Here is a 22,130-nt window from a genome sequence, read left to right on the forward strand (position 1 = left end):
GTTATTCACAAGCATGCTGTAAAACATGTGGTTTCTGGGACTGAACTTCAGCAGATGACTTTATGATTTTAGCTATTGGCAATGCAAATGGACTTTACAATCATTGATGTATGTTATTAAATCATGAAGTTACGTACAATTAAAATTGCATTAGTTGTGACTGAGTTAATATGAGTCACCAGTTCTGTGTTTTGTATGGCTAGATTTTTATAACGGGTTTGATGAGAATTAATGAGAAAAGAACAAGAACACAGCTGTACAATGTCAAACATCTGCATACAAAGTCCTGGCGTGTAGCCTAGTCTGCTCCAGTCCCATTATATACATCACTTATACAGTCACCTATAGTCCACTCTAATGGTTTAAAAAAGACTCCTATGATGCCTCTCTGAATCCTAAGATAGAAATAAAACAATAGGAATAAGCAATTCACCAGGAGTTTAATTCTCACTGTGATTCGAACAACTGGTTCAGGGGGGTATTGCTCAACATGTTGGATGAAACACAATATAATTAAGACCACATGTCACAGGGGAAAGTAAGACTGTTCTCTCATTCACTGCCATCGGCTTTATTTGTGGCCTTTCTTTAACACCAAGACAGCATTTTGTATTTCCAGGTGTAAAATCTGTGTTATTTGTGTCCATTTTGCTCATCATGCTGTTGTGTCCTCAAGAATTCTGGATCCTGCTGCTTCCTCTGAACTTTAAATTGAGCACAAACAGTTTATGTAAGAAACAAAATCTCCTAAATGGATACAAATTACATAAGGAGAGGTTCAGGTCTGAACTGCTGTGCCTTTTTGGGGAGAACACAGCACATGACTCACTATTGACTCACTATTACAGCAAAAAGCAAGATTAATGTATTGCGTGATTAATGTAAAGTATAGATGTGTGGGTGGAAATGTGCTGTATTCTTACTCTTCTCACTGAGTGCTTTATGGCATTGTCACTGCACCGCCATACCAGGATTACATCTGGAAAATTGAACTGGTGAAAATCAGACATGTGTTGAACATAAATCTGTTCACATGCAAAAAAAAAAAAAAAAAAAACATATTCCTGCTGAAAAATAGCACTAGAAAACTTTCCAGAGAAGAGGTTTTCACCAGGTAATGTATTCTGGTGAAAAGCTGTAAAGTAAAAGATCTGTCTGTCTGTGAGTCCTTATTTGTGGGAGAACATTCTGGGATGTGCTGGTTAAAGGCTTAGACTAAGTACAAGGTAATGGTTTTATCACTTATTTACATGATAACATAGGGAAAATGTGTTTCCAATTAAAACAAGCAAATGTACTATGTTCTGTTTTATATTTAACAAATGACTGATTCCCCTTCAAAAAAATAAAAAATAAATAAAAAATGACAGGTATTAAGCTGTATGTAAGGAATAGCACAGTTTGCAATGCACTGTTATAGGAAATATTCAACAATGGGATGGTGTGAGCTATTTCTACACTGAAGTTGATTATTTTCCTATAACTGCATGCCCTAACATGTTTTATTACTCACATACCACATCATTTTGTCAATGATGATGTTTATCATTAAATAAAGAAGAGTCAGTTACTTTTTATCCATTTATAGTTATACGTATTCAATGTTGTGAAACATCTCGAGACAAGTTAGTTCCTGTTATCATTTATGGTATCTTATAGCTGCTATAAACAGGCGTGCCGTCACCAGCCTCTTTTTCTTCTCAAAAAAAGTCAAAAAATACAATGTTTCTTGTCAGTGATTAAACATTTTTTTCTAATAAAAGAAACCTAATAACAAACATTCATAGCTTTATCAAGGCTATGTTGTGTCTCTGAACTCCCACAAGGGCAATAGTGATATCTCACAAACCTAAAATAGGGCCATTTTCATCAGTATAAATGCATGTTAAAATATCAGCATATTTATTATGCCAATTCTTCCCTCTTTGCCCTTCACTAGCCCAACACTCTAGTCAAGCTTGTTTGGTGTTTTGAGAACATTAAAGCTCTTCAGCTCACTGTCTGACACAGCTTTAACTATGATTTTAATTAGAACTAATACTAATACTTAGTAAGAGTGCATTTGTGTGTTTTTTCTCAGGTCCTGCTCTTATATTAAAGGCCACATTAAAGAATGTGAATCAGACCTCAGGCTGTTTTCTGTCTAACTTTAATCAGAGAATCAGCATAGATCTCTTCCATGATTTGGGGAATTAGGAGAGGGAAGCTTAAGACCGCCGGAATATTTTCCATTATCTCATAGATGCCAGGCTTTAAAAGTAGTATGCCTGAAATTGCCATGTGGCTTAATGGAGGATTCCCAGCTGTTATAGCAGTATTGGTACAAAACTCGATGTTCTCAGCTGTCCTGGTACATTCGAAACTTTTCCACATCACCAAAATATTGAGTGAGAGGATTCATTCTCGTTTTATATTGGAAGCTTAGGGAATGAGATACTTGTAAGATGTGAAAATTTTAGCAAGGGTGCAGAGAACAAGAGAAATCAACATAAAACCATGTTCAGCACCCAGCAACTCCTTTACATTTAATTTTCTAGACAGCTGATGTTTGGGCAGATAAGCCTAAATCACAGCGGAAGGAAGAAACAGTGAATCAAAACAAGACAAGAATTTCTTTTTATGGTGTTGTCATGAGACCTGTGAGAGGTCACGTATGAATGGCAAGCAAAAAAAAAAAAAAAAAGCAAAAAAATTCCACAAACATGGGTGGGGAATGTCCTGTTTAGAGAGTCACAGCATCCCTGGACATGTTTTTGGTAAATAGTTTTTCCTTTCATGACCTCCTGGGAAGTTTGGAGGAACAGAGTGATGATAAAATGAAAGAGAAGAAAAATGAAAACAAACAAGGTTGGGGGGGGGGGGGGGGGGGGGTGTTAGGGTTAGACTGATCTGAGATGAGAGCATCTTTTTAAAAAATAGGCTTTATAGCTAATATAGACATCTAAATGGTGTGTACGCTTGTTAGACTAAATAGATATGACTTTACAGAGAATGCAGAAAGATAATTAGGACACTGATTTCACCCCTGGATGCAGTAGGAGCTTCTCTTCTCTTTGCAAAGCCTAATGAAACTCAATCTCAGCTCATTTATCTGCTTGTAAATATCAGACACTGATTTGTTAGATTATTAAAATTAGACATAAATTCATGTTTTATTAAAATAATGCCTATACCCAACATATTTTGACCAAACTGGCTTATTCCACATGTAAACTGGTAAATGTATATAAATGTAAAAATAAATATATTCCCAGGATGTTGTATAGTTATCCTCTGTGTCAGTAGGGTTGATGATGAGCTGGATTATTAGAGTTACAGATAATTCCTGCAGGAGTGTGGCTGTCCCGCAACAGAGCTCATCTACACCCCGCCCTCCTGCTTTGACCACAGCAAAGATGTGCTAAGAACATCTAATGAAGTTAAGATTATGTTGATTTCCCATTAAAACCTCCGTATCTGATTAACTCACAGGTAAATTCACCAATTACGTTTTCCATGCAACATTATAGAATATCTGCATACTAACAAGAAATACCCTTACATCCAGCTAACAGTTAGTGGAAGTCTGCTAGATAATGTTATACAGAAATGATAGAAGGATGTTCTAGTTACTTTGTGAATATTACAGACAGGTCTTATATAGTATTTTTCTTTAAAATGATGTTGCAGTTACATTGAAAGGACATTCAAAGACAGACATATCTGGTGTTGTGTTGGGCTTACATCGAACAAGATGTCTTTTGTGCCATTTATTAGATCCTACAAAAAAAAAAAAAAAAAAACAGTCTAAGGAATGAATGAATGCCTTTTTTCACATTAGATGTTTTTGGTCAAAATTGCGGTTCTGGTACTTTATTCAACAAAGTTCCACTGTGGACAGAACATCAGCAATCAGTAGACATCTATCACTAAATTAAGGCCGCATTATATTTTCAGAGCCGTGTCCATGTCTAGATGTCAAATGCAGCATTTATGTTTATTTGTACTATAGCTTTTCATTTCATTTCTTTTTTTTTTTTTTAGATATAGTTATGTAACAGTTGCTTTGTTTATTTCACTGTATGCCTGCTGTTTGCCAATATCCCAGCATGCAGTAGAACGTATTGGCAAAAGGATGTGTTAAAACAATCTGTGTTTTGATTTGCAGAACAGATGTTCATCTGAAAAAAATAATTAGAGTGCTTCCTTTCAATCCAGACTGGCTGAGCTCTGTGTATATATAGAAGCTCTGTGTGCACACTGTGTGTTTCAAAGGAGAAAAAGCAGAAGTTAGTAGCTTCATTCACTCACTGCATAACCCACATGCTCTGCAGACAAGTATTGCGAAATAGGTGATTCCATGACTGCAGTGCCATTTAGCCTTTGTAAGTGTTTTTTTTTTAATGAATTATTTTCAACATTGAATCTAAGAAAACATGCATTTCATTACTGATGAAACAACAGTCTCTCATCTATAAGGTTTCATTGCTGACAATGGCTACATTTTACTGTGAAATAATGAACAGGTTTGAATTTTTTAGCATAGAATTAGCAAATACACAAAATCTCATTAACTAGCATCCATGCTAATAACATGAGAATATTAATGACTTTAATTTTTATTAATAATTTACTTTCAATCTATACTTAATTGGGTATAGGGTTATACCTTAAGTGACCTCATCGGGCAATATCACAATATTAGAAATAAAAAAAAAGAACATTTTCTTCTTCCAATGATCTTCAGGAAACTTGTATGATGCAAATTCCTGTTTAACTCCTGACTCTATTCCAAATATTACATAGGAGTGAAAATGTTCAGGTAACAGGCTTGAGCAAATGTTGTGAGAATAAATTGTAAAATTTTTCACAACCTATAATGGATGCACATAGGTTGTTGTGAAGAACGTTTTATCTTTGTTTAAAATAAATTTTTAAACCTTATTTTACATATATATTTGTAAATGTAATATCAATGGCACTCAAATGGCACACCAATCGTGGAATCATCCAAATGTTTTCTGCTGTTGATCACCACTTCCTTTTCATTTGAGTAGGTTTAGATGCTGAGCTGCCTACAAAGAAGCCACTGTTTATTTTGATGTTGTGCATGTTTATGACAACAGGGTTTTATTAATGAGCCTGGGTCAGTGGGTGCTGTTGCGCATTGTGGGATTGTTTGTGTTATTTTATTGGTTAAGCTTAACTGTAGTGTGGATTGGTGCATGAATGGTATCTTGTTTTCTGATGGTAGAATCTACACATGTCCCTTGACACGTATATCCATTAATCCTTTCAACTCCCATTTTATTCATCTTAAAGGAAGTCATTCTGTGCCTACTATGAATTGTTCAGTAATTAACAGAAATGTATAGTCACAAGAGGGATGAATGCAAGTCTGAACCTGCTGAAGAGTCCTGGGAGTTTAATGAGTGAAGGAACATAACCACTCTTTTTTTTTTTAGATTCTTAAGTTTTCTTTAGATAATATGAACAACAGCTAATTATTTGTATAAGAAATCTATACTGTAAATCTGTACTGCCTCATACTTTGGTCACTTGCTCATATTACCCTAAAGAGGGCAGTAGAGTCTATAGCTATAGGCGTGGCTCTGGTGAAAGTTGCCCTGTTATTATGTTATGAACAGCTTCACAATATTACTGTACACAATATTATTGTTTATACACAGTGATTGAGATTGGAAAGCTAGTTGTGACTCAGGGTAAGGACAGCATTTGTAGTTTGATGGAACTGCAGTATGAAGGCACAGTTTGAGTTGACATATTGATTTATTTCCTCTAATATAATCCAGACCCTGTGTCTTAGTCCAACCCATCAAAATCTCCTCCTGATTCAATGATGTATGGCGAGAAATCCCTAGAGATGAAGATCCTCTTAGTCTCTGGAACATACCATAAGTCTTATTGTTGTCTGAAAGTTATGACATTCCAGGTTTGGCCCAAGTCCATGTGGAACTCTTCTTACTCTCATTTTCCTTGCTTTGGAGTGATGTGGTCTGATCAAATGCAGTGGAAGGGCCACATTATAGAGACAGATGTCTGCCTATTAGACACGAGTCTCTAATGGATGCCAGCTTTAGGAGAGCCTCAGTGAAGAACCACCAGCTGTTGCTTATAGGTGTTTATATCCTTTACAAATGTTTAGCTTAATAAACACAATTGCTTGAGTATTACAAGTTTTTTACATGAACAATTTGGGTTTTATATTTAGAGATATATATAATCCTGAATTGTGGTTGTGGTCTAAATACATAAAATAAAAACGACATTTTAACGCTGTCTGAATATTTTGGTTACATTCCATTATTTTTGGAATATTTAGACAATATTTAGTGTGCATTCGTCAGCTATTCACCTGACACAAGTCTATTTTGGCCAAAACAGGATAAGAGGAATTTAGACAAGGGTCAAACACATGAAACTGAGTAGCACTTCTTCCTTTGTATGATCGGATGCAAACATTCACACATTCATGGAAAATGTAGCTATCCACTGGGACAGTGGTCACCTTTGTGCTTTCTGTGATCACATGGATCCACTGGTTATAGTGTTCTTCCTGGAGTTCTTTTCCTTTAAAACCCTTTTGTGGGTGTGTGGCAAAGCCTTTGAAGGCTCCAACAAACTGGTCTGATTTTTTTAAAAAAAATTGAATACAATTGAATACATCAGTTGAAGTAATCACTGCACCAGGTCCACATTCAGAAAGGATCTTTAGCAGTAAAGGATTTTCTGGCTGCTTGAATAATTTTAAGACAGATTGATAGGGCAATATTTGAGTCTGAAGTTCAGGTCTCTGACAGAGATAAGAAAGCCTTTAGAGATCTTGGTTGTGCAAGTGCTAGACACATCACATTTTAAACCTCGCACTCCACACAACACTCCCCAGCTAACGATTCTAGGTTAGCACAGCAAGTTACGGAAGTTACATTACAGGGAAATTTAATTGTTCCTAGAACATTAAATCTTTCACGTTTTCTGGATCTTCTGAGAACTTTTTTCAGGTAACATTCATAAATATTCCTTCATGCAGTAGTTTGGTTGTATCATATATACGTTTTCATAATGCTATTTTTTTCAAGTAACTCACACCATATAGCTACCCATATAGCTTCTTTCTGTAATCTTCCAGCCTATCCTGCAGAATGCATTATTTAACATTCTGATAAGGTTCTCTGTTAGCTGAGTCTTTCTTTTTTTGTTTGACCACTTCCTGTAAAGTTGATGCTTCCTGGCATGTGTCTGTGGATTTTTGGTGAACTTGTTTTCTGTAACTAGTGAAGGACACAGTGAGTGATGACACACAGACACACACACACAGCGTGTTTATCTATTTCTTGTGAATAGCATCCATTGACATAATTATTAATGCAGCTAATTAATGCAGTGCCTTCACCTAAAAGGCTAACCTTAACTTTAACATCAGAAAACAGAAACCATTGGCTTTTTTAAATAAACAAACAAATACAAAAAACAAATTATATAAGTAAGCAGTTTTCCTCATGTGGACCACAAAGTCAACGCTATGAGATATCACTATGCTTGTGGGGACATTTCGTCTCCACCAAGCTATAAAAACATAGCCACACACAGAGAGAAGAAGAAATTTTATAGCTCCATTGTGATTAAAACCCCTTGAGATTCTGGTCATGTGATAGAAGCAGCATTTATTGTCAGAGAAAAAGACTGACAAAGGAGTATGTAAGGTGCTTTTGTTTATTGTGTTACTGTGCGTGTCTAGGGTGTGTGCACTGACAGCATACTTCCATCTCTATATCTACAGGAAGCCTGCACTGGAATTTTTGAGCAGCAATTGTTTCTCACTCACTATGGTTTTTCATTTTTTATCCCACTATTAATATGAGCTGTTGTTATCATTCCCCACATACTGCTTTTGCTTTTAAACTTTTGCATACTTCTGCACTCTATGTACTCTGTTGTAAATGAACGAGGTCAGTGTTGCTCTAAGATTTCATCTGTGTTAAATGAACACCCACAGTGCAGTGGACATTTGAGATTACATAGAGATTTGTTTCACACTGCAGGTGTTACTTTAAGAGTAATGATGACTGAGCAAGTCATTACAGCACAGAACAGACAGGAGAGAGATGGGATCAGGGGAGTCGTTTTGCAGATTGCAGACCAATGGGTGTGTCTTTGATGGGTACAAATGGACATGTCCTGGAGTTGATATATGGACTCAAACATACACAAATCAAATGTTTCTGAGTAGGTTTAGTTTTTATGATTGCACTCAATGTAGTGTTCTGAAATATCCTGCCAGTTAGCTTATGATAGTCATCTACCTGGCATTAGCAGTGAAGATTATAAACATTTAAGAATATGAACTTTAACTCCTCTCAGAAATCCTGTCAGGTTAGCATGTGTTACCAAGTTGGCTAGATTTATCAGTGAAAAGTATTTATGAGTATTACTTTAAACATCTCTTTAAACATCTCTTATCCTGTCTGATAATCTCATGTTAGGCTAGATTCAGCAATAAAATTATTAACATGAATTATGAATATTTCTTTAAAAAAAAAAAAAAAAACTCTCAGAAATCCCATCAGTTTAGCTCATGCTATCTAATTGGCTAGCTTCATCAGAAAAGATTATGAACATTTATATTAGCCTACTTAAACGTTCTTTCAGAATCCAGCATCCACACGTTGCTTGCTGAATCAAGGTAAAATAAATAATAGGGTTTCACATTTCTCAATATTTTTGCTAAATAAATTGTAGTTGCATTAATTCATTGCATATTGAGGCATACTTGTCAAACCTTTTAGCTACTCTTCTTCCCTCATTCCCATTCAAAAAGAAATGTTGTGTAGTTTCTGTTACCAGGCAAGAAGAACTCTGAGTATGTGGAGTGTGCAGTTATCTAGTGTCAGTCTGAGCCTGTTTAGGCTACTTTTTGCAAAAGGATCAACTAGGGATTTAGCTGTCATTGCCCTTCAAACATCTGGCATGTTCTAGAAAGAACTGCAAGTGTTCCATACTGTAACGACACTATATGACCAAAAGTTTGTGGACACCTGACCATCACGCCCATATGTGGTTTTTCCCCAGACTGGTGCTACAAAGTTGGAAGCACACAATTGTATAGAATGTCTTTGTATGCTGTAGAATTTCAATTTCCTTTCACTGGAACTAAGGGGCCCAAACCTGTTCCAGCATGACAGTGCCCCTTTATACACAGCAAGTTCCATGAGGACATGGTTTGCCAAGGTTGTAGTGGAAAAACTCAAGTGGCCTGCACAAAGCCCTGACCTCAAACCCACTGAACACCATTGAGATAAACACAGACTGCTCCCCAGGCCTTCTCGGGCAGACGTCAGTGCCTGACCTCACTAATGCTCTTGTTGCTGAATGGGCAAATCTAACTCTGAAATGAGTTTTTCAACAAGCATGTGTGGGTGTGATGGTCAGGTGTCCACAAACTTTTGACTATATAGTGTATCATAGTTACTGTAATTAGATATGTGTCAAAAGTATTGGTTCCAGTTATGGCTTTGTTTTCAGTGTATTATTGCTACTAATGTTTTACTGCAGCTTAGGTTAATGTCATGCACTCGAGTTTTGTGCTTGCACTGCAACTGGATATCTCATCTTGATATTGTTGACATTTTTAAGGTGTCTTGTTTATGTTTAAAATAGCTTTGGATGGATGCTACCAATACCACGTGATATCAGAATTGATGTTGTGCAAACTTGCCACACTTTAGGGTTTATTTTTTGCCAGTTCACCCCAGGGGATAAAATTGTGTATTTCTCTTGTTTGTTGTTATCCCCAACTGTATATAGCGCACAAATGAGGCAGATCCCTTGAGAAGTCCTTTTTTAAAGCTGCCCTGCCCCTCCAATCATCTCTGTTTCCACCATCCCCTCATCTCCTCTCATCTCCTCCCCTCTTCTCCACATCTCTCCTCCTCCTTCCCTCCAGTTCGCTCTAAGTGTTTACTTTGAGCTTGCACTTGGCTGCCCCGTGGCCCCGTGCTGATTTACTTGAGAAGGCAGCAGATGGGGAGAGCAGACCTCTCTCTTTCACACACACATTCTTCCTCTCTCTTTATCTCTTTCTCACTGTTTCTGTCTCCTGTGTGGATTTTGGTCTCTCGTGCTCCATTTGGACTGGTACTACCTGGCTGTGCACTGAGCAGCAACTGAAGAATTTCTGTCCACACACATACCATCTGGCTCATATACTACAGGTAGAGTGAAACGGAACTTGTGTGTGTATATGCACAGATGTATAAGTTTGTGTTATGATTGTATGTATGTGTCTGTGATGTCAGGTTGTGTGTGACTGTATGCTTAAAGAATGTATAGCTGTGTAAAGGTATTTACTAGTGTGTATACTGTGTGTATTCTGTGTGTGTGTGTGTGTGTGTGTGTGTGTGTGTGTGTGTGCGCATGTGTGCACTTGAGTCATGGTTCATTTACACTTTAGGTTTATAGTCATTCTTTCACACAATGTGTGCGCTGGGAATTCCTGTTTAACATTATACGACGTCTGTCAACATGAGTCATGATTCTCTGTGTGTGAGTGTGTGTATGTGTGTGTGTGTGTGTGAGAGAGAGAGAGAGAGAGAGAGGAAGAGAAAGATTATTTGTGAGAGATTAATAATGTCTCATTTGAGGTTTTTTTATTTAACTTAATCCTGCTGTTTTCATCATTAACCTAAAAACCAACAATGATCCAGCTGGGATGCTGGATAAATGTGATTATTGCTTTTTTTTTATTTTATTATTTTTTTTTTTTATTTTAACAGATAGAAATGTTCATTTAGCAGCTATAATAATGGAATTTTTTTAAGGGTTTCTATGATATTTAGTCTAATGGTGGTTATCAAACTAATGATACTACCATGATTTTACTACAGTGATTTATGGGAACTATTTTTACTCCATATTTAACTTACATATTTAACTGTCGTATTGTAGTTCAATTGTTTTACTATGGTCTTTTATTTAATTTAACTGTAGTGCGATTGTTATTTTCTTGACACATTTCTGTTACAGTAGTAATGTAACAGACATATCACAGCAACCATACTTTTTCTAAAGCATGTTTTTTAAATCAGATATATGGTTAATTTTATAATATTAAGGGATGTTCACTGTTGGTTTGTAACTGTCACTTTTTTAATGAAGATGTACCTAAACAAGATCTTAAACGATCCGGTGTGCTTCTGCGTCTTCTATGTAACCTTAAACACAGCTCCATACATCTCCTGTCAAAAAAAGATTCCAGAAATGTTGCCTGCCTTCAATTTGAATTCTTTCACTGATTAGGTATTTTAACCGCATTGCGCAAAAAATGATGTCTCTACTCTCTGTCACATCTCAAGAAAGTCTTTGTAGTACCAGTGGTGGTTTAATCACTATGGTGAATATCAAACAGGACCAGTGAATGAGGGAGATGCTGCTGAATTCAGTGAGAGATCTCAATAGAGCCCTTGTGCCTGGCATGTCACCTCTGGTAAAGCTGAAAGTATCTGAGAAGCACATTTTTCATTGAAAATCCCAGTTTATGGTGGCTACTCTGCTCTGGTTCTGATCTAGGAGCAGTTTCAACCCATCATGTCCAAATAAGTGTGATTTTATGGACAGATATTAGGTGATTTAAGTATATGCAATTATCAGATGTGTTGTGTGTGTTTAGGGTCGCCCATGTCCAAGTTCATTAGTGCTGACTAGCTGGGATGCTTTATGAACACTGATCTATTATAGCAGAGGACATAAAACCCACTTGTTGCATTTTGATGTTTTCAGACAGAGTATAATCAAAGCACTACAGTGTGGACAGTCTAAATAGGGATAGATAGTGGTTAGGGATAGGCTTGAGTTGCCTATTCTTTTGCCTTTTTTGGCTTTGGTTAATCACACATACTACAAATAAGGACTCACACACAAAATATTAGCCAAAACGTTTGAGAGTTAAAGTGTATCTGGGAGCTATCTGCATTTGTGTAAAGGTATGTATTTAAATTGCATTGTTCTCATCAGGAGGTGCATTTCAGGTTCATTCAGTATTTGTGTGGTGGCATTGGAAAACCTTTCACATGGTAAAATATGACATTTTCTACTACATATTTTTTCAAAAATACAGGCTTTCCGGGACTGAAAATATCAAGCAGAAGTGAAATGTTTGCATTTTAAAGTCTGTTTAACCCTGAAAGTGAAAAGGAGGAAAAATTGCATTTCAAGATTTCATTCTGACTGTGGCACATGTGCATCACTAACATTTATACAACTGGTGTCTGACTGCTGATTTAAAATGATTAGACGTATGTCTGTGACATGTGTCTGTTCACCATGTAACTATCCAACAACTTGATCAAAGTGTAGCATTCGCTGTGTGAGGAAATCAAAGTTATAGGCAGAAAAAAAACAACTTTAGCCAAAACCTAGTTTTTCATCTTTTTTGGCTGTTTGTGAGGTGCACAGTGACATCTGTTGGGTTTTCCAGTCCTGCCTCATATTTCAACACTCAGTAGCATAACAGGAATCTGAGGTAAGACAAAGTGCACAAACTAATAGTAATAGAGACTGTTCACTGAACATACTTGGGTACGTTCACTGCCCATACTCGGTCTGTACAAGCTAATCATATAAACTGCTAATTTTTTATTTTTTTTTTTACAGCTGATGACTGGAATGAAGGAACATGATCTTAAAATGCTAGACTGCTATATAGCCAGTGGTACAACAGTCTGTCTGTTGCTAGCAGCATTAGAGAGCTTAAACAGTTTAGCCACGTAAAGAGTTCATGACCCCCCAAGACTAAAAGCTGTATACTGTGCTTCCTGAGCTCTGGAATCACTTACTCACCTTTGTGCACAAGACAAATGGGCTCTTCCTAATGATCCGATATCTTAAAGAACATCATATGCTGCTTTAGGCTATTCATTTCACTGGGTTTGTGTGGAATTCACTATTGTCCTGCTTGCATTGAAAACACACAGCCGGCATGAACCCTGTGGCCCATCCCGCCATATCCAGTTCCTCTAAAAGTACCATGCTGGAGGGTGTTAACTGACATTTAAAACAATAATCTGAACTTTTTGAATAATCTGAAAGTCTGGGGTTTCTTTGACTGGAGAATAAAAGTGTGGTCAATTAACTGGTTGATCAAGTCTCTAAAACTTAATGCAGAGCACATTGGGAGTGAATCCAGAGAAATATTGCTATGTAGGGAACATGTTTTGAGGGTGCATGCTTCCATTGTTTGTCTGCATAACCTCAACCATATGAAAAACAATATACATCAGTTGACTAGTTTTCAAAGGTCTTTTTATGTAATTCAAACCTTCATATGGTTTGCATTGACATTTAGAGGCAGAAAAAGTAACATACTGGTTGTATGTTATTTCGATGCAGTCTTGTCTACTAGTATGAAGACTTTTTTTCTCACTACACTAACAAGGGCCAATTTTGCTAAATGCAGCCTTGATTACAGAGCCAAGTTACACAATATCACTCTAATACACAATAATTGCATAGTTTACACAGTGTATCTGTAGGCCTATAAAAGCCAGACACGTTTTCACATGCAGTTAGTGCCCGTTTCCATATTCTCCCATAGTCATGATTAATGGTTATGCAACCATGAATGATGATGCAACTGAGATTTAATAGATATAAGAGGTCAAAGGTTACCATGCGAATAGCTAACTTAGAATTAATGATGACAATGCACTGAGTCAGATCCTATTCACTGATTCTATATCGCATCAGAGAAAACAGCAAGGACACAACTTTTGAACTCTGACCTATAACCCATACAGCTCAGCAGGTGGGGTGATGATGACTGTAGCGGAAAGTGACCCCCCAAGTGAGTACCAGGAAACGGACGTGCCTATACTCCAAAATAGAGTGGGTAATACTCAGCAGTTTCTGATCGAATGGACATCCTATTTGTCTCCATCAAGCTTGTGTTAGTATAACAGATCACAGTTGGCATCCATAGCAACAAAATTTAGGCTTTTCAAAAATTCTGTCTTTTTTACAGGTTAGATGAGGTTATCTCAGTCATTCTAAGTATAATAAAAATGTGACATTTAATAAGCCCTTTGAAATGAAACCTTTTTATTATACAGTGCAAAGAAGCACATGCTTACCAATTTCTTGTGATTTAATTTTTATATGAATCTCCATGCAAAGCTTTTGCAATATATTCTGCTATGGTTTTACCCTCTGCAGAGACGAAAGCTGTTAGTTTTCCATTATCCCAAATTCCTTTACTGGCAACAGGGATTTTATGATTCACAAATGAAAAACAAAAGCTAAGTTCTCTCTGAGTTGGAAACTAAAAAATAATGAGAAAACAGTAAAATCTCAGGAGATATTAAAAATACTATGGGAAAAAATTGTCAGTGAAATAAGGCAACTTTTTTTGCTTGATCCTTTTATCATTTTAATGAATATTCCAGAGCATCTTTCTCTCATGGTGACATGTGGCTTGACAAAAAGATCCCTTTCACCCCAAAGCTCATAGAGCATGACTGATCTGCAGGATGCTCATGTTAGGGTCATTACCTTGTTCGTCATCACTTTCATCCCAGAGGATTTGAAGCTACTCTTTTCCTCTGTGTCTCCGTTTACTGCCTGTCAGCCTCTCACTGTTTATCTGAGTCTGAGTCAGGTTCATTCAGCTGTGATGGTTCCTATGTACTCTGCCTGTATCATCCCTTTCATTTCTTATTTAACACCTTAAGCTCACCAGGAGCTGTCAGCTGGTCCAGATGTACATTCCTGACTCTTGTAACTGCATACCTTTCCTATTAATTTAATCATAGTTATTGAATTTATTTATAGTGGTTCGGAATAATATGCTTTAAGATGAAGAATCGAATCTGGAAGAGGAGTTAACTGATAACCTTTAACACTCAGTGTGTGTTTGTAGCCAGGAAAACACATTGCATAGGTGATGTAAACATGTCATTTCTAGTATCATAATGTCAGATTATACAGAATAAATTAATTTCTGGGCATTATTGCTTTTAGTTGCTGAATAATACTCCACAGATATCATGCTTATGTCACTCTACATACATTCAGGTTTCTATTTAGAAAAGATCACAGGAATCCTATTGAGCTGCCAGTGGCAAAAGAAGCCGATGACTGTGTTGCTTTGTTTCACTAAGTCTCAAACATACACAGAGACATATAAACACACTTCACACAGCCTTCGCATGACTCTACACAGGATGTATACAACTATGGCGTCTATGTGTGGGCGACACATCAATTTATTTAAAGGTAGTGGCGTGAAATGGATTAAATTTAATAGCAAATGTAGTAAGACTAACATTCTTTTTGTGTCATAGATATTTATAGATGTTTTCGCAGTCCCACAGTAGGGCTGACGAACTTTCTGGATAAGCAGGAACTTTCGGGCTGTGTGTCATTCTCTTTTAAGGAGAAGTACACTATTTCTGGATCATGAGACTGTCTAGACTGAACAGCATAAGGACCCGGGGCCTTTTTTTTTTTTACTCTGTCTAGAACATGGAATTTTACTGTGAAAATGTTCTGTGCATGCAAGTATTCTTCCTTTGACTGTTTTTCATTTTTTTTTTTTATTGACTTGATGGTTGGTTTGAAAGTTATCTTTGTGGCCTTTGTATCCATCCAAGGAAATACATTTTTTGCCAGGGATTAACACTGAGGCTTTTCTTTCATTGTACCTGAGCTTCCCTCTCTTGTACATTGACATGCTATTAAATAATCTATTCCCCCTTCGTTTTTCATTTCTCTCTCTCTGTCTGTCTTTCAGGGTGACCACACGTGGGCCACTATGTTGGGGCAGAGCGTGAAGCTGCACCCGGTGGCCATTCAGAGCCTGTCAGAACTGGAGCGAGCCCGGTTACGGGAGGTGGCCCTCTATCACCTGGAGGAGAGAGACCTGGACTTCAAGATCAGCATTCCCAAAGGTGTGTACACACCAGAACACTCCCACTCTCTTGTACACAGTATGCACAAGTTGTCATTGAGCCTCTCTTTTTTTACATATAATAAGCTTTCACGTGCCTCCCAGTTATGAATTTGTGGAGCTGAATTTTTCATCAACTATTTGGGCTGAGCCTCAAATATTGTTGTAATTTCAAGATAATAGTATCCTGGAATTTTCAGAAAGCTCCATAAACACCACACTGCAGTGGATTCATCAGAATCCAGAGGGACGGTAAATCTATTGGGTTCAGTGTTGGAGGAAGAAAAGAGGCTGTCTGTGAGTGTGAGAGATGAAGAGAGAAAGATGAAATGGGTTCAGGAAAAAGGATTTCAGGGCATGTGTATTTTTATATAAATGAGGAATGTGGATGTTACGGGTCATGGCATTAAAACAGCATGTCTGGGACTTGCATCTGTTCGAGATGCATTAGGAGCTTCCTGTGAAAAACACACTCACTCTTTCAGGATCGCATTCCTTCAAATTTCCTAAGAAGTGCAAATGATCTACATTAATTTGCACTCTGATTTCAGTCCTCACTTTTTGTGAGTGGGTGTTTCGTATGGGGCTTTCAGGACATGTGTGAGATTTCTTTTTGCAGGCTGTCCCACATCAGAACTAAGCAACCAAGCCAGTGTGAGCTCATCCACAAGTTACGCATAAGTGGAATGTAGCCATTCTTCCATGGAGCTGCGTTTTAGCTCATCCTCCTTAAGCAGCTCTAATTGTGTACTCCAGTTGACGCCTACGAAAAAAGAGACCAGTGGGCTTTGTGGGAATATTTACAGAATGCTCTCTTCCCCAAGGAGAAAGCCATCAGACTTCCCACCACTATGAGACTATTACTGCGAGATTTTGGTGGGTTATTTCGAAGTTGTGCAGGTTATTTTGAAGTCATACCTTATATGACATTGTTTTGGTCATTCGTGCTCCTGCCTGAATTGCTTCCATACTTTGCTTTCACTCTCTAACATACCTTAGTGTGACCTTTTTCTTCCCCCTTTCTCTCCATTCTCTTGCCAGAGCGTCGATGGGAGATTAGCCTATGATGCCTTGGGGTGTGGAGAGGGGGAGGGAGAATTGCTGTGGAAATAAATGCTCATTTCCTGTAGTCATGGGAATTTGACCCCACCTAAAGCTTCTTCACATGATGCTTGAAACCCCAGTGTGGTGTCATAGCCCCTCTGTTCTGTTTCTCTCCCTCTCTCTGTCCATCTCTGTCTCTCTCACTCTCTCTTTCTACCTCCCTCTGGACACATCACAGCAGTAGCTTTCGCATGTGGACCCTGCCTGAACCACACTCTCAGGAAAACTGGAAATGTCCCAGTATCTTGAATCATATCCACAGAAATCAACAACAGTTATTTTGGCCAGTCTGCAGGGACAAGGTTGTCCTTTCCCAGTAAAATTAAGATGAAAATGAGACTCTACTTTCTCAACATATACCAAAGATGAATAGTTATGATGATAATATGAAATATATAGTTTTATATATATATATATATATATATATATATATATATATATATATATATTCTAAACACTATGTGGGTGATGAGTTTTGTGTTATAGTTACTTATTTTTAGTGCTTTCCAGTTGAGGATGAACAGTGAAGCAGTGAAGAAGGCTAATCATCACTACAGTATCCAGCAAGGAAATGTTTTGATATTTTCTTAAGCATATTTTGGTTTTTTTTTGTCTTTTTCAATTCTCCTAAAACACAGTTTTTAATAGTAACCTAGACTGCCTGCTTTGGCAGTCTACCACATTAGCCTGGGTATAGACCCTATTTAAAAATACTCACAGTCAACAGATGATCAAACACATGTGGTGGGCATTTCATTGAAATATACACTGGATATAAAATGTATACACACCCCTGTTAAAATTGCAGTTTTTGTGATATAAAAAAAATTATACAAAGATAAATCATATCATTTTTCCCTCTTTAATGTGGTATAGAAACCAGCAAAATACAAGTGGAAAAAAAATAGAAATGAAAAAAAAACTTTTTCAAAAAAGGAAAATTTTAAAAGAGGGAAAAAGAAAAAATGTGCAGTAACCTGATTGCACAAATGTGCACACCCTTTAACTAATATTCTGTTAAAGCACATTTTGCTTGTAATACAGCACTCAGTATTTCTAGCTAAGAATCAGCTTAGTACATCTTGATTCGGCCGTTTTATTCCACTCTTCCTTGCAAAAATGCTCCAAATCTATCAAACTCCAAGAGGATCTCCAGTGTTCAGCCCTCTTTAAGTCATTCCACTTCCATTTTAGATAGAATTTAGATCTGGGCCATTGCAAAACAATCTCCTTCTTCTTCTTCTTAAACCATTCCTTTGTTGACTTGGATTTGTGCTTTGGGTTGTCGTGAAATTTTTCCTGTTCTTCAGCTGTCTCTTCAGAGGTCTGTAGGTTTTGTCCCAAAATAAATTTGCCATTTAGAGCTATCCATAATTCCCTCTATCCTGACTAGCGCTCCCGTCCCAGCTGAAGAGAAGTAGCGCCATAACATGATGCTGCCAACACCATGCTTCACTATGGGTATGGTGTCCTTTGAGTGATTAGTTTTCTTGTTTTTTTGCCAAACAAATCTTTTAGAATTATTCCCAAAAGTTATCTCTTCGACTCATCAGACCATAAAATATTTTATCACATGGTTTCGGGTGATTTATCGGATTTTTTTTTTTTTTGTGAGAAAAGGCTTCTGTCTAGCCACCCTACCCCATAGCCCAGACATGTGAAGAATTCCTGCAGCTCCTTTAATGTTGCTGTAGTTCTCTTGGCAGCCTCCCTGATAAGTTTTGTTCTTTTGTCAATTTTGGAGGGATGTCCTGTTCTTGTTAATGTCACTGTGGTGTCCCATTATCTCCACTTTTGATTATATGCCTTCCAGGTATTCCATGGTACATCTAATGTTTTGGAATTATTTTTAGATATAGTGCAGCTTAACATTTTAAATGATCAACCAACTTTCCAGATTTCTGCATTTTGATAGGAGTACCAGAATATTGCAGGATTAATAGAATAGGTTAATAGGTTAATGGGTTAATAGAATGTAAAAGAATGTAGAATGTAAAATGACCCAATTTCAGTCTAAATTTGTCCAATTTACTCTTGTTGTAAAAATGTTTCTATCACTTAAATTGGTGAAATTTCAAAAATGTATTTCCATTAGATGCTTTGATTATCAATAGGCTAACCAAACTTTCTCTGTCTAATTTTTAAAGTATAATAATTTATATGTAGTTACTGTGTATGTAGTATGATCAGTTATATGCAGTTACTGTATATGTAGTATGATCAGTTATATGCTGTTGCTGTATATGTAGTATGATCAGTTATATGTTGTTGCTGTATATGTAGTATGATCAGTTATATGTTGTTGCTGTATATGTAGTATGATCAGTTATATGCTGTTGCTGTATATGTAGTATGATCAGTTATATGTTGTTGCTGTATATGTAGTATGATCAGTTATATGCAGTTACTGTATATGTAGTATGATCAGTTATATGCAGTTACTGTATATGTAGTATGATCAGTTATATGCAGTTACTGTATATGTAGTATGATCAGTTATATGCAGTTACTGTATATGTAGTATGATCAGTTATATGCTGTTGCTGTATATGTAGTATGATCAGTTATATGCTGTTGCTGTATATGTAGTATGATCAGTTATATGTTGTTGCTGTATATGTAGTATGATCAGTTATATGCAGTTACTGTGTATGTAGTATGATCAGTTATATGTTGTTGCTGTATATGTAGTATGATCAGTTATATGTTGTTGCTGTATATGTAGTATGATCAGTTATATGCAGTTACTGTATATGTAGTATGATCAGTTATATGCAGTTACTGTATATGTAGTATGATCAGTTATATGCTGTTGCTGTATATGTAGTATGATCAGTTATATGTTGTTGCTGTATATGTAGTATGATCAGTTATATGTTGTTGCTGTATATGTAGTATGATCAGTTATATGCTGTTGCTGTATATGTAGTATGATCAGTTATATGTTGTTGCTGTATATGTAGTATGATCAGGTATATGCAGTTACTGTATATGTAGTATGATCAGTTATATGCTGTTGCTGTATATGTAGTATTATCAGTTATATGTTGTTGCTGTATATGTAGTATGATCAGTTATATGCAGTTACTGTATATGTAGTATGATCAGTTATATGCAGTTACTGTATATGTAGTATGATCAGTTATATGCAGTTACTGTATATGTAGTATGATCAGTTATATGTTGTTGCTGTATATGTAGTATGATCAGTTATATGCAGTTACTGTATATGTAGTATGATCAGTTATATGCAGTTACTGTATATGTAGTATGATCAGTTATATGTTGTTGCTGTATATGTAGTATGATCAGTTATATGCAGTTACTGTATATGTAGTATGATCAGTTATATGCAGTTACTGTATATGTAGTATGATCAGTTATATGTAGTTGCTGTATTTGTAGTATGATCAGTTATATGCAGTTACTGTATATGTAGTATGATCAGTTATATGCAGTTACTGTATATGTAGTATGATCAGGTATATGTAGTTGTGTTTACTAGTAATGTGCTAATGTGTTGTATGCCATTTTGTGATACCTTTGTTTTCTATTCAGAGAATCGCAAGATGAGGAAGTCACTAAGAAGAAAGTTTGATTCCTTTTCCAAAGAGAAGAAAGAAAGAGGTAAAGAAGAATTTCTATTCTTTTTTTTCACAGAGATTTTTGTTTTGCAGTTATATCTTTCTTGAATGATTGAAGCTTTTATTCTGTTTTATCTACCATGGCACCTACCAAAACACCTTTGACTTTTCACAGTTCACACTTTTTCATTTATCTCATAACAAACTGTATGGGAAGGAGAAATACTTGAAGTCAGTTGAATCAAACTTTAACTTTAAGACTCTAATCGTCTTCTAGCACACCACACATTCCTTAATCTTGCATGAATAAGGACTCCCATGCAGTCTCTCTTCAAAATAAACTATCAAAAACTGCCAGTCCCAACAAAGACTGCAAAATTTCATTAACTTTTCTGACCAAAAGCACTGATCCTTCTCTCTCTTCCTCTTTTAACCACTTGAAGTTCATGATGTTAAAGTTGTGAGTTAAAGAGACATTCCTTCTGTGACCATAATGTGCATTTGTACATGTGCCCAACCCCTGGGAAATCTCCTGTAGGCCTTTGATACACACTACTTATCCAGCTTTAGTGCCAGCAGAACATTGAGATTTGGCACGGTTTTCTATGCCACTGAGGGTTTATCGTCTACAATCTGTGCAGCCATGTGCTATGGACACGTTTATTTTGTGCGAACTGTATTCTGCTGTTTTGTAATATATGAGTGGGTTGCTGAAGCTAGTTTGAAAATAAATTCCTTAATGGATACAAATGAAATAACATGCACACAATGTTTAGTCCTACCAGTCATGTTAGTGAAGATCAATCTAAGTCTAAACACACCTACAACCTAAGAAACATAAGTAGAGAAGTCCAGAGGATAGTCTCAATGCTTGTCTTCCTGCCGTCTGTAAGGGTGATGGATCAAGCTGAACCAAATTTGAGCCACAAGGGAAGAGGGATTAGAGTACAATTTTGGATTTAACCCTTGCCATTCAGTAGTGTGTGGCTGGTCTCTTTTTGGTTTTGTAGTCAAGTATCAAGATTTTAAAGCTAAAGGAGGCACAGCAGTCATGTGACATGAGTGTCTTTAGATAGAGAAGTCAAACTGCTGTTTCAGGATCAGCTGGAAGAACCTAAAGGCATATGACAGAAGTTTGTCCAGGAGCAAGAGAAGATGAGGGAGTAAACAAGGCATCCTTGCAAAGAAATTGTTGAATCTTCATGCATGGCCAGGTATAGCATTAAAGGCTTGTGCACTAAATGCTTCGTAAGTGTGTTTTTGTCCTAACTTTGAACAAAAAACTGCAAGGTTTGGATGGGAGTCTTTTTTATTTTTATTTTTTTATTTTTTTTTTTTTTGCAGTCTTAATTTTCTTCTTGTCTAATTTAGTTATACTGATCTAATAAAGGGCACAATGGTGCAGCAGGTAGTGTTGCTGCCTCACAGCTCCAGGGTTTGATCCTGAGCTTGGGTCCCTGTCTGTGTGGAGTTTTGCATGTTCTCCCTGTGTTTGTGTGGGCTTC

General features: G+C 36.7%; 1 protein-coding gene across 4 annotated transcripts in view; it reads left to right on the plus strand.

Annotated features, from left to right (window-relative positions):
• The window catches only part of arhgap36 (Rho GTPase activating protein 36), a 38,804-nt gene that overhangs the window by 2,013 nt on the left and 14,661 nt on the right, over nt 1–22,130 (plus strand). For 2 of the 4 annotated variants that reach the window (XM_026937025.3, XM_053233373.1), the window contains exons 2-3: nt 15,782–15,938; nt 20,600–20,668. In XM_026937025.3, the coding sequence (XP_026792826.1) occupies nt 15,782–15,938; nt 20,600–20,668 (226 nt within the window). Of the gene's footprint in view, nt 1–6,725; nt 7,002–9,961; nt 10,212–15,781; nt 15,939–20,599; nt 20,669–22,130 lie in introns of those variants that run through there. The other 2 variants (XM_026937028.3, XM_026937027.3) reach the window with 2 other exon arrangements.

The sequence above is a fragment of the Pangasianodon hypophthalmus genome, chromosome 4, assembly GCF_027358585.1.
Source record: "Pangasianodon hypophthalmus isolate fPanHyp1 chromosome 4, fPanHyp1.pri, whole genome shotgun sequence".
In the NCBI taxonomy this organism is placed as follows: domain Eukaryota; kingdom Metazoa; phylum Chordata; class Actinopteri; order Siluriformes; family Pangasiidae; genus Pangasianodon; species Pangasianodon hypophthalmus.